At 35.0% G+C, this 12,748-nt stretch overlaps 3 protein-coding genes across 3 annotated transcripts; all 3 read right to left on the bottom strand.

The window, feature by feature from the left end:
• Positions 1 to 74: 74 nt before the first annotated feature.
• On the bottom strand, positions 75 to 4,309 carry LOC119614104. Its single transcript, XM_037970198.1, is given in 7 exon segments — positions 75 to 388; positions 454 to 534; positions 1,326 to 2,039; positions 2,092 to 2,309; positions 3,744 to 3,888; positions 3,952 to 4,007; positions 4,010 to 4,309. Coding segments are annotated over 7 exon segments (1,500 nt in total). The 5' UTR covers positions 4,125 to 4,309; the 3' UTR covers positions 75 to 217.
• A 1,330-nt stretch (positions 4,310 to 5,639) lies between these two features.
• LOC119614102 lies at positions 5,640 to 7,001 on the bottom strand. The gene is made up of 3 exons (XM_037970196.1): positions 6,786 to 7,001; positions 5,926 to 6,729; positions 5,640 to 5,870 (listed from the first exon to the last, which is right to left on the bottom strand). Exons 1-3 carry the CDS (start codon positions 6,918 to 6,920, stop codon positions 5,694 to 5,696), a joined length of 1,116 nt encoding a protein of 371 aa, XP_037826124.1. The 5' UTR covers positions 6,921 to 7,001; the 3' UTR covers positions 5,640 to 5,693.
• A 2,268-nt stretch (positions 7,002 to 9,269) lies between these two features.
• On the bottom strand, positions 9,270 to 10,732 carry LOC119614103 (the record flags this gene model as incomplete). Its single annotated transcript, XM_037970197.1, has 3 exons — positions 9,270 to 9,542; positions 9,612 to 10,406; positions 10,466 to 10,732. Coding segments are annotated over 3 exons (1,233 nt in total), but the record flags the coding sequence as incomplete, so codon positions are not given.
• Positions 10,733 to 12,748: the final 2,016 nt, after the last annotated feature.

A 12,748-nucleotide genomic window follows, 5' to 3' on the forward strand; every position in this document is an offset into this window, starting at 1 on the left:
CTCCTTGCAATCGGAGTTATAACATAAGTTTGGAGTTACTGTCCGCCTTTAGAAAATTTATCTAGACTTGGTTCTCCATTATAAAAACTTTGCTAAAATAAACTTTATTTATTTTAAAACATTTATAAGTTTACACAAAAAGCAACAGTTAAGATTTAATAAAAGTACAGTTATTGTAAAGTTCATTAGATTTTCTTATAAATTTCAATGAAATTTCTTAATTTAATACTTTTTCAGCATAATCTTTAATATGTATTAAACCATATTTGGGGGAAGCTATATAAAGATTATTGCCATTAACATATGCTGTATTAATATGAGGATTATAAAGTTCCGTTATTAAGGTACTGCAAGCAGCAGAGGGGTCACTTGAAGAGGTTATTGAACCCTAGATAGAACATATGAAGAGAATCTTAAGTTTTATTTAATAATAATGGCAGTATAATTACTTACAATCCAGAACTCATTACCCGGTAAGGCATTACCATCCCAAGCGAATGAAACCACCGGCAACATATTTTCATAGGGTCCAGTCTTTTAAAAAAAGAGAAAATCATTTATTCAAAAATTCTTTACATCTTACGACTACAGTTTGTTTATAGTCCCGACTATAGTCTATAGTCCCGACTATAGTCTATAGTCCCGACTATAGTCTATAGTCCCGACTATAGTCTATAGTCCCGACTATTGTCTATAGTCCCGACTATAGTCTATAGTCCCGACTATATTCTAATGTCACGACTATAGTGTATAGTACCGACTATAGTCTATAGTACCGATTATAGTCTATAGTACCCACTATAGCGACTATAGTCTATAGTTCCAACTATAGTCAATAGTCCCCACTACTGTCTATAGTCCCGACTATACTCTATAGTCCCGACTATAGTCTATAGTCCCTACTATAGTCTATAGCCCCGACTATAGTCTATAGCCCTGACTATAGTCTATAGCCCCGACTATAGTCTATAGCCCCGACTATAGTCCATAGTCCCGACTATAGTCTATAGTCCCGTCTATAGTCTATAGTTCCGACCATAGTCTATAGTTCAGACTATAGTCTACAGTCCCGACTGCAGTATATAGTCCCCACTATAGTCTATAGTCCCCACTAAGTCTATAGTCCCCACTATAGTCAATAGTCCAGACTATAGTCTATAGTCCCGACTATAGTCTATAGTCCCCGACTATAGTCTATAGACCCTACGAAAGTCTATAGTCCCGACTATAGTCTATAGTCCCGACTATATACTGTAGTCCCAACCATAGTCTTTAGTCCCGACTATAGTCTATAGTCCAAAAAGTATTTCTATTTTCTCACTTACCAACTTTTCATTAGGATTCCTAGATGATATCAAAGTCGTTACACCTCCCAGGGGATGTGTTTTGGACTTTAAAAATCCTCCATTTTTTAAATCTTGCCATTCGTTTAAACGAAACCAGGACAAATGCACCACTCCTACATTATTAAGCTGGGGCAATAGATATTTCAAACGTTGCTGAAAGCATTCCATAAAGATTTTTTCCTGTTGAGGTGCCGCCAACCATACCCCCAAACCTATGCCCACTACATGTATATAGGCTTGTTTATCGGCTCTTAAAGCTCTAGCATTCGCCTCCAACAGTAGTAAATCAAAAGCGATTGAAAAGCGTTTTTTCATCACCAGATTATCAAAAATGGCTTCATATTCGAAACATTTACCAAAACGTTTATTATCTATCGCGACTTCTTCATACAGGTGATCTTGTTCTTCGTAGAATTTATTCCATACTCTACGGTAGTCACGGGCTTTTTCCTGATTATATGATTTCTTAACCGGTCTTGAGCCATAACCATTCTCTTCGGTATTTTGTAGTTGTGTAATTTGTATATCTTCATATTCCATGCGTTCTTCACGGGCAAAACGTGCCCCTACCAGTCCAACTACTACACCCTCTCTTTCGATTTTACTTAGATCTGTTTCAGGTCTACCCGCATTCTCACGCTGGCCCTCATTAATGAATTCCGAATATGAGGTAATGGATAAAAGAGCTGAAATCTGGCAAATATCAATTGTAACTTTTCTTATAGCTTCTCATTTCTAGCATTACCTTAACTTCATCATAACTTAAGACCTTGTTTAAGACCAGAGGCTCTTCTTCCTCTTCTGTGCCTATTTTTAAATAATCATCTCCTTGACCCGTTTCTCCGGTAATCAGCAGATATTCATCTATGGCATCCACAAATGTGACACATCTTTTACTTAGTAAACGTTGTATGAAATCGGCTATGCTCATATTGGTATAAAGTTGTTTTTCTTTAGAGGATCCTAGCAAAAAATGAAAAATAGAAAAAATATATAGTCGGTACCATAGAATATTTTCGGAACTACAGGCCATAGTCCGGATTATAGTCTAAAGTTCCTATTCTATAGTTCCGACTTATTCTATGGTCCCGACTATAGTCCATAGTCCCGACTATAGTCTATAGTGCCAACTAAAGTCTATAGTCCCAACTATAGTTTATAGTCCCAACTATAGTCTATAGTCCCAACTAAAGTCTATAGTCCCAACTATAGTTTATAGTCCCAACTATAGTCTTGACTATAGTCTTTAGTCCTGTCCTGACTAGTCTGTAGTCCCGACTATAGTCTATAGTCCCGACTATAGTCTATAGTCCCGACTATAGTCTATAGTCCCGACTATAGTCTATAGTCCCGACTATAGTCTATAGTCCCGACTATAGTCTATAGTCCCGACTATAGTCTATAGTCCCGACTATAGTCTATAGTCCCGACTATAGTCTATAGTCCCGACTATAGTCTATAGTCCCGACTATAGTCTATAGTCCCGACTATAGTCTATAGTCCCGACTATAGTCTATAGTCCCGACTATAGTCTATAGTCCCGACTATAGTCTATAGTCCCGACTAAAGTCTATAGTCCCGACTATAGTCTATAGTCCCGACTGTAGTCTATAGTCCCGACTATAGTCTATAGTCCCGACTGTAGTCTATAGTCCTGACTATAGTCTATAGTCCTGACTATAGTCTATAGTCCCGACTATAGTCTATAGTCCCGACTATAGTCTATAGTCCCGACTATAGTCTATAGTCCCGACTATAGTCTATAGTCCCGACTATAGTCTATAGTCCCGACTATAGTCTATAGTCCCGACTATAGTCTATAGTCCCGACTATAGTCTATAGTCCCGACTATAGTCTATAGTCCCGACTATAGTCTATAGTCCCGACTATAGTTTATAGTCCCAACTATAGTTTATAGTCCCAACTATAGACTATAGTCCCGACTATAGTCTTTAGTTCCGTCCTGACTAGTCTGGAGTCCCGACTATAGTCTTTAATCCCGTCCTGACTAGTCTGTAGTCCCGACTATAGTCCCGACTATAGTCTATAGTCCCGACTATAGTCCCGACTATAGTCTATAGTCCCGACTATAGTCTATAGCCCCGACTATATAGACCGAATATAGTTTATAGTCCAGGCGATAGTCTATAGTCCAGACACTAGTCTATAGTCCCGACAATAGTCTCTAGACTCGACTATAATCTATAGTCCCAACTATAGCCTCGACTATAGTCTATAGTCCCGACTATAGTTTATAGTCCCGACTATAGTCTATAGTCCCCACTAAAGTCTGTAGTCCCCACTATAGTAAATGTTAATAGGGGATTTTTGTGATTTAAATTTTCACCTACAAAAAAGCTTTTCTCTTTTAAAGTTGCCATGTCTTTTAAAACTTACCATACTTTAATTTGTGCTCCAGAAAATCTATTATCAAATACACCACCTTTTCATGTACTACCGGATAGGCAGATTCAATTTGCCGAAGTATAAAGGGAAGACGTTCGATTTTTTGCGATTTTACACGACATGTATTTACGGGAAACTGTTAACAAAAATTCTTAAAAAATTCTCGATTTATGAAAAAATTTTTTAAGGTTTAACTTACCTCTACAGGAAATTCCTCCGATTTTTGTAGAAATTCCAAAATTTCAATTTTTTTATTTTTGGTTTTTCTACGCTCAAACATTTTTGTAAAAGTTCATAACCAAAATTTGTTAGATTTTTAGTGAAATCATATAAAGGCCAATCTTTTTCAAATTCTCTGCCAAATATAGACATTTTTTTTCCGATAATAATAAATTCAAAATACTGATCGATAATAATTTCGGTATCTAATAAAAAAATTGGTTTTTATTTTGATTATTAACTCTTTATTGTTTATGTTGTTCTCTGTAACTGCGTAAGAACGTTTGTTTTTGGTATCTGTTTCTTGAATAAGTTTCACATACATACTTCATTTATTCCATTGTTGTTTTTGGTTCCAAAAAATCTATACTATATATTTATATGTATACATGCCTTATTTCACAAATACAGTTAATGCAACTCATACAAATACTTTCATTAAACTTTCTTATCAGCCGGCATCTGTTTTATAGGTGTTGCCAGTTTATTTTTTAAGAAAAATATGGGATTAAATTTTCCCCCAAAAAACATGGAATTTATATTAGTCCAAATGCATAGTATATATTGTACTCTATAGTGTCCAGACTATGGCGTATAGTCCAGAATATAGTCTATAGTTCAGACTATAGTGTATAGTCGAGACTATAGTCTATAGTCTGAACTATAGACTATAGTCTGAACTATAGACTATAGTCTGAACTATAGACTATAGTCCAGACTATAGACTATAGTCCAGACTATAGTATATTGTCCAGACTATAGTCTATAGTTCAGACTATAGTCTGTAGTCCAGACTATGGTCCATATTCCAGGCTATGGTCTATATTCCAGACTATAATCAATAGTCCAGACTGAAGTCAATAGTCCAGACTATAGTCAATAGTCCAGACTATAGTCTATGGTCCAGGCTGTAGTCTATAGCCCAGACTATAGTCTGTAGTCCTGACTATAGACTATAATCCAGACTATAGTCCAGACTACAGACTATAGTCTATAGTGCAGACTATAGTCTATAGTGCAGACTATAGTCTATAGTCCAGACTTTAGTCTATAGTCCAGACTACAGACTATAGTCCAGACTACAGACTATAGTCCAGATTATGGTCTGTGGTCCATACAATAGTCTATAGTCCAGACTGTAGTCAATAGTTCAAACTATAGCTTATAGTCGAGACTATAATCTATAGTACCGAGATATACTCTACAGTCCCGACTATAGTCTATTGTCGCGACTATTGTATATAGTCCCGACTATAGTCTATATTCCCGGCTATAGTCTATAGTCCCGACTATAGTCTATAGTCCCTACTATAGTATATAGTTTCGCATATAGTATATAGTCGCGACTATAGTCTATAGTTCCGACTTTAGTATATAATCCCGACTATAGTCTATAGTTTCGACTATAGTATATAGTCCCAACTATAGTCTATAGTCCGGACTATAGTTTATAATCCAGATAATAGTCTATAGTCGAGTCTATAGTCCATACTATAGCCAGAATATAGCCTATAGTCCAGACTATAGCCTATAGTCCAGACTATAGTCTATAGTCCAGACTATAGTCTATAGTCCAGACTATAGTCTATAGTCCAGACTATAATCTATAGCCTAATTATAGAACTTTATTTACTCCCAAATTAATCACTACAACAGTTTGGATTTTTCATTAAGTAGTTTCTTTATTTATCAAATAAATTTAAATATTTCCATTAGAAAACTTTACTCTCTTTCCAAAACTTTCTTGGTAAACTCCTGTATATGCAAGATACCATATTCCCCCGATGCAATATGTAAATTTTTACCATTAACATACTCCTCATTAATGTGAGGATTATGAAGTTCTGATATTAAGGTACTGCAGGCAGTAGAAGGATCATTGGATCCACTTAAAGAACCCTTAAAAATTTAAGAAATTATAAAATATTCCAATATATCTAACTCCTTTACTTACCACCCAAAATTCATTGCCCGGCAAAGCATTACCATCCCAGGCATATGACACCACCAATAACATATCCTTAAATTCCTGAGGTAATTTGTCATTGGGATTACGATTGGACAAAAAAGTTTGAATGCCTCCTAGGGGATGTGTTTTGGATTCGATAAAACCATTATGTTTCAAATCCCGCCATTCTGTCATATGGAACCAGGAGAAATGTAGGGCACCAATATTATTCAGCTTTGGCAGTAAATATTTAACACGTTGGCTAAAACATTCCAAAAATATTTTAGTTTGATCTCCAGATATTTTCCAAACACCCAAACCTATGCCTACTATATGTATATAGGCTTGTTTCTTAAATTTTTCTGCTCTCGCCTGGCTCTCTAGCAGCAGGGTGTCAAAGGTTACGGCATAACGTTTCTTCATTAAAACATTGTCGAATTTGCCCGCTGCTAAAGTAGTAAATCTTGGATTATTGTCAGGTACTTGGGAGTATAAGAAATCGGGACTTTCGTAAAATTTCTGCCATAATTTTCGGTATTCAATTGCACTTTTCGTTTCGTCATCAACTTCTGCTACGTTCTGCTTTTCACCATTAAAACCATAACCTCTTTTCCCTTGATTTTGTTCCTTAGTTATTAAAATATCTTGATATTCCATAACCATAGGCTTTTCAAATCTAGCTCCTATAATACCCACTACAATACCTTCCCTTTCGATGGACTTAACATTTGTTTCTATAACACCATTATTATTACGATTACCATCGTTGATTAGCTCCGTTAGAGAGGTAACCGATAAAAAGGCTGAAAGCTTTTTTTTTAAGGAATTTAATAAGATTATAGAATACCACAAACGATAAGAAATACCTTGGCTTCATCGTACGAGAGGACATCTTTAAAAATTAAGGGCTCCTTTTCTTGAGGTGTTCCCACTTTAATATAATTATTTATGGCTGTACCTTTTTGGCCTGACATTAACAGATAAAAGTCACCGGAGCCCATAAACGTCACACAACGTTTGTTTAGCAAACGTTGTACAAAATCGGTTAGAGATAGTTGAGGATAGAGTTGTTTTTCTAGAGGATGTCCTAAATTAAAGAAGATATGTGACTAATTTTTGGATAAAGAACTATTTTAATAATAATAATAATATATAAGAAACCTAGATAGAATAAGAATACAGTTTATAGTTTAGTTTATAGCGCAAACTAGAGTCTATAGTCCACACTACAATCTATAATCCAGAATATAGTCCAGATTATAGTCTAAAGTTCAGATTAAAGTCTATAGTCCAGATTATAGTCTGTAGTCCAAATTGTAGTCTATAGTCTAGATTATAGTCTATACACTGTAGTATACAGTCCAGACTATAGTCTTTAGTTTAGACTTTAGTCTTAGTCCCGACTATAATCTATAATCACGACTATATTCTATAATCCCGACTATAGTCTATAGTCCCGACTATAGTATATAGTCTCTATACTATGGTCTATAGTTCCGACTATAGTATATAGTCCCGACTATGGTCCATAGTTCCGACCATAGTATATAGTCCATACTACAGTCTATAATCCAGAATATAGTCCAGATTATAGTCTGTAGTCCAAATTATAGTCTATAGTCCAGATTATAGTCTATACACTATAGTATACAGTCCAGACTATAGTCTTTAGTTTAGACTTTAGTCTTAGTCCCGACTATAATCTATAATCACGACTATATTCTATAATCCCGACTATAGTCTATAGTCCCGACTATAGTATATAGTCTCTATGCTATGATCTATAGTTCCGACTATAGTATATAGTCCCGACTTTGGTCCATAGTTCCGATTATAGTATATAGTCCCGACTATAGTCTATAATCCAGAATATAGTCCAGATTATAGTCTAAAGTTCAGATTAAAGTCTATAGTTCAGATTATAGTCTGCAGTCCAAATTATAGTCTATAGTCCAGATTATAGTCTATACACTATAGTATACAGTCCAGACTATAGTCTTTAGTTTAGACTTTAGTCTAAGTCCCGACTATAATCTATAATCACGACTATATTCTATAATCCCGACTATAGTCTATAGTCCCGACTATAGTATATAGTCTCTATGCTATGATCTATAGTTGCGACTATAGTATATAGTCCCGACTTTGGTCCATAGTTCCGACTATAGTATATAGTCCCGACTATAGTATATAGTCCCGACTATAGTCTATAGTCCCGATTATATTCTATATTCTAGACTATAGTCCCGACTATATTCTATAGTCCCGACTATATTCTATAGTCCCGACTATAGTCAGTAGTCCCGTCTATAGTCCCGACTATTGTATATAGTCCCGACTATAGTCTATAGTCCCGGCTATAGTCCGACTATAGTCTATAATCCCGACTATAGTCTATAGTCTCGACTATAGTCCCGACTATAGTTTATAGTCCCGACTATAGTTTATAGTCCCGACTATAGTTTATAGTCCCGACTATAGTCTATAGTCCCGACTTTAGTCTATAGTCCCGACTATAGTCTATAGTCCCGACTTTAGTCTATAGTCCCGACTATAGTCTATAGTCCCGACTATAGTTTATAGTCCCGACTATAGACTATAGTCCCGACTATAGTCTATAGTCCCGACTATAGTCTATAGTCCCGACTATAGTCTATAGTCCCGACTATAGTCTATAGTCCCGACTATAGTCTATAGTCCCGACTATAGTCTATAGTCCCGACTATAGTCTATAGTCCCGACTATAGTCTATAGTCCCGACTATAGTCTATAGTCCCGATTATAGTCTATAGTCCCGACTATAGTCTATAGTCCCGACTATAGTCTATAGTCCCGACTATAGTCTATAGTCCCGACTATAGTCTATAGTCCCGACAATAGTCTATAGTCCCGACAATAGTCTATAGTCCCGACAATAGTCTATAGTCCCGACAATAGTCTATAGTCCCGACAATAGTCTATAGTCCCGACTATATTCTGTAGTCCCGACTATATTCTATATGCTATACCCCGACTATAGTTTATAGTCCCGATTATATACTATAGTCCTGATTATATTCTATAGTCCCGACTATAGTCTATACTCCAGAGTATGGTAAATGTGGGAGGGGAGTGTTGGCCACATCACTGTTGCTTGTTGTATTGAACTGGGTGGTTTTGAAAAGCTCAAATATTTGAGTCAGCCGGTGTAAAAGCTTTAGGTTAAAAGTTTTTTGTGTAAAATGAGTTGCCAGATATAGTTTTAGTTTGTAACGTGAATTTTGGGAACGAAAGAATACTGTGTTTCAAGGGGAAATTTTTTAAAAGGCTTTTGTTTAAAGAAAAAATAACTTATTTATTTAGATTAAAAAAAATATTGCACAATGTTTAGAATAAATTATTTACAATAAATAACACAAACAGAATGTTGCAACATAAAACATTTAATATTTACAGATTTGCTACAAAAATTATTATTCGACCATTTTCTGGGCATAATCAGCTATATGTATAATGCCATATTTTTCAGTGGCCACATGTAAATTATCACCATTGACATATTCATCATTAATATGAGGATTATGTAGTTCAGTTATCAGAGTACTGCAGGCAGTAGAAGAATCACCAGTAGATTTTAACATTTTCTAAAGAGAAAACATAAAGATTAATTTAATAAAGAGTTTACTTATATGCAGACATCATTTAAAATTTACCATCCAAAACTCATTACCCGGTAAGGCATTACCATCCCAGGCATAAGAAATAATCAAAAGCATATTATCATTTTCTGGGGTTTTTAATTTATCAGCAGGATTTCTTTTCGATAGAAAACATTTAATACCACCCTGAGGATGTGTTTCCGATTTGAAAACATAACCATTTTTCAATTCACCACATTCGCTTAAAGAAAACCAAGAGAAATGTAAGACTCCAATGTGTTGTAACTGAGGCAATAGATATTTTACTCTTTGCGTAAAGGTCTGCAGAAAAATTTGTTCTTGTTGTTCAGCTGCCTTCCAAACACCCAAACCTATACCCACTACATGAACATAAGCTTGTTTTTCTTCAGCCTTAGCCCTAGCCTCAGCCTCGAGCAGTAGAGTATCAAAGGATATAGTATAACGTTTTTTCATTATTAAATTATCAAAAATATCATCTTTATTTTTCGAGGCACCAAAACGTTTGCCATCCTTAATCACTTGATTGTACAGAAAGTCTGGCTCCTCATAAAAATGTTTCCATATACGACGATAATCTTTATGTTTAGAATTGGTAGTATCCTCATCTATGCCGAAACCATAACCATTTTCTTGAGTGTTTTGTGTTTTCGCTATAATAATATCTTGAAATTCCATAACATCTCTTCTTGTTAAACGGGCCCCTATAATACCCACTACTACTCCCGATCTCTCTATAAGAGATTTATTTTTCTCTATTACTCCACAATTCTGACGATTACCATTGTTAATCAGCTCCGTATGAGAAGAAACGCTTAACAAAGCCGATAACTTTAGGGGAAAATTTTTTCATATTAATATAATCTCACAGCTGGTTTGTGATCGCTTACCTTGACTTCATCATAGCTTAAAACATTTTTCAATATTAAAGGTGGTTTTTCATGTGCTTTGCCCACATCCATAAAACCACTGCAACCTCGCTCACGTGACAACAGTAAAAATTTATCATTACGACCAAAGAAACTGGCACAACGCTGTGTTAGAAGTCGTTGTATGAAAGTGGTCAGTGAGAGTTTTTCATAGAGTTCTTTTTCTAGGGCAGTGCCTGGAAAAGGATTTTCAATTAAGAGGGAAATATAAGCTGAAGAAAGTGTAAGTCAAATTTGCAAGAAAATCAAAACCCTTTATTGCAGCTAATTCAGTTTCAGTGATTCAGTTATAAGTTTCCAAAATAATCTGTACTTTTTATTCGATTAACAGTTTTGTGGTCATCTCAATGTTATATTTAAACTATTTGTGGTTTAAAAAGCTTTAAATGAAATCGGATTTGTAAAGTCTTTCAACATTATTTATTACATACAAATATGAATTCTTTATATAAACCGATAAAATAAACCAAATTCTAGAGTTTAAAGACGCTCGTTCTTAAAAGAATTAAATCCCCATATAAATTTCATGAACGCTATATTCTACTCTATAGTCTAGACTATACTTCAGCATATAACCCAGACTATGTTTTATTCTATATTCAGGACTAGAGTCTACACAATTTCCAATCGTATTTCAGAACTTTCTAATAGTATTTTAAAAATTGTATTTCAGAATTTTCCTTTTGTAGTCTAGTCTATAGTCTAGTCAATAGACTAGTCTATAGTCTAGTCAATAGATTAGCCTATAGTCTAGTCTATAGTCTATAGTCTAGTCTATAGTCTAGTCTATAGTCTAGTCTATAGTCTAGTCTATAGTCTAGTATATAGTCTAGTCTATAGTCTAGTCTATAGTCTAGTCTATAGTCTAGTCTATAGTCTAGTCTATAGTCTAGTCTATAGTCTAGTCTATAGTCTAGTCTATAGTCTAGTATATAGTCTAGTCTATAGTCTAGTCTATAGTCTAGTCTATAGTCTAGTCTATAGTCTAGTCTATAGTCTAGTCTATAGTCTAGTCTATAGTCTAGTCTATAGTCTAGTCTATAGTCTAGTCTATAGTCTAGTCTATAGTCTAGTCTATAGTCTAGTCTATAGTCTAGTCTATATTCTAGTCTATAGTCTAGTCTATATTCTAGTCTATAGTCTAGTCTATATTCTAGTCTATAGTCTAGTCTATATTCTAGTCTATAGTCTAGTCTATAGTCTAGTCTATAGTCTAGTCTATAGTCTAGTCTATAGTCTAGTCTATAGTCTAGTCTATAGTCTAGTCTATAGTCTAGTCTATAGTCTAGTATAGTCTAGTCTATAGTCTAGTCTATAGTCTAGTCTATAGTCTAGTCTATAGTCTAGTCTATAGTCTAGTCTATAGTCTAGTCTATAGTCTAGTCTATAGTCTAGTCTATAGTCTAGTCTATAGTCTAGTCTATAGTCTAGTCTATAGGCTAGTCTATAGTCTAGTGTATAGGCTAGTCTATAGTCTAGTCTATAGTCTAGTGTATAGGCTAGTCTATAGTCTAGTCTATAGTTTAGTCTAAAGTCTAGTCTATAGTCTAGTCTATAGGCTAGTCTATAGTCTAGTGTATAGTCTATAGTCTAGTCTATAGTCTAGTGTATAGGCTAGTCTATAGTCTAGTCTATAGTTTAGTCTAAAGTCTAGTCTATAGTCTAGCATATAGTCTAGTCTATAGTCTAGCCTATAGTCTAGCCTATAGTCTAGCCTATAGTCTAGTCTATAGTCTAGTCTATAGTCTAGTCTATAGTCTAGTCTATAGTCTAGTCTATAGGCTAGTCTATAGTCTAGTCTATAGTCTAGTCTATAGTCTAGTCTATAGGCTAGTCTATAGGCTAGTCTATAGTCTAGTCTATAGGCTAGTCTATAGTCTAGTCTATAGTCTAGTCTAGTCTATAGTCTAGTCTATAGTTTAGTCTATAGTCTAGTCTAGTCTATAGTCTAGTCTAGTCTAGTCTAGTCTAGTCTAGTCTAGTCTAGTCTAGTCTAGTCTAGTCTAGTCTAGTCTAGTCTAGTCTAGTTAGTCTAGTCTAGTCTAGTCTAGTCTAGTCTAAGTCTAGTCTAGTCTAGTCTAGTCTAGTCTAGTCTAGTCTAGTCTAGTCTAGTCTAGTCTATAGTCTAGTCTAGTCTAGTCTATAGTCTAGTCTAGTCTAGTCTAGTCTAGTCTAGTGTAGTCTAGTCTAGTCTATAGTCTAGTCTGGTCTATAGTCTAGTCTAGTCTAGTCTATAGTCTATAG

This window comes from Lucilia sericata, unplaced genomic scaffold (genome assembly GCF_015586225.1).
Source record: "Lucilia sericata isolate MDLA Ls3-8-SP2 unplaced genomic scaffold, ASM1558622v1 Contig002584F_arrow, whole genome shotgun sequence".
Taxonomy (NCBI): domain Eukaryota; kingdom Metazoa; phylum Arthropoda; class Insecta; order Diptera; family Calliphoridae; genus Lucilia; species Lucilia sericata.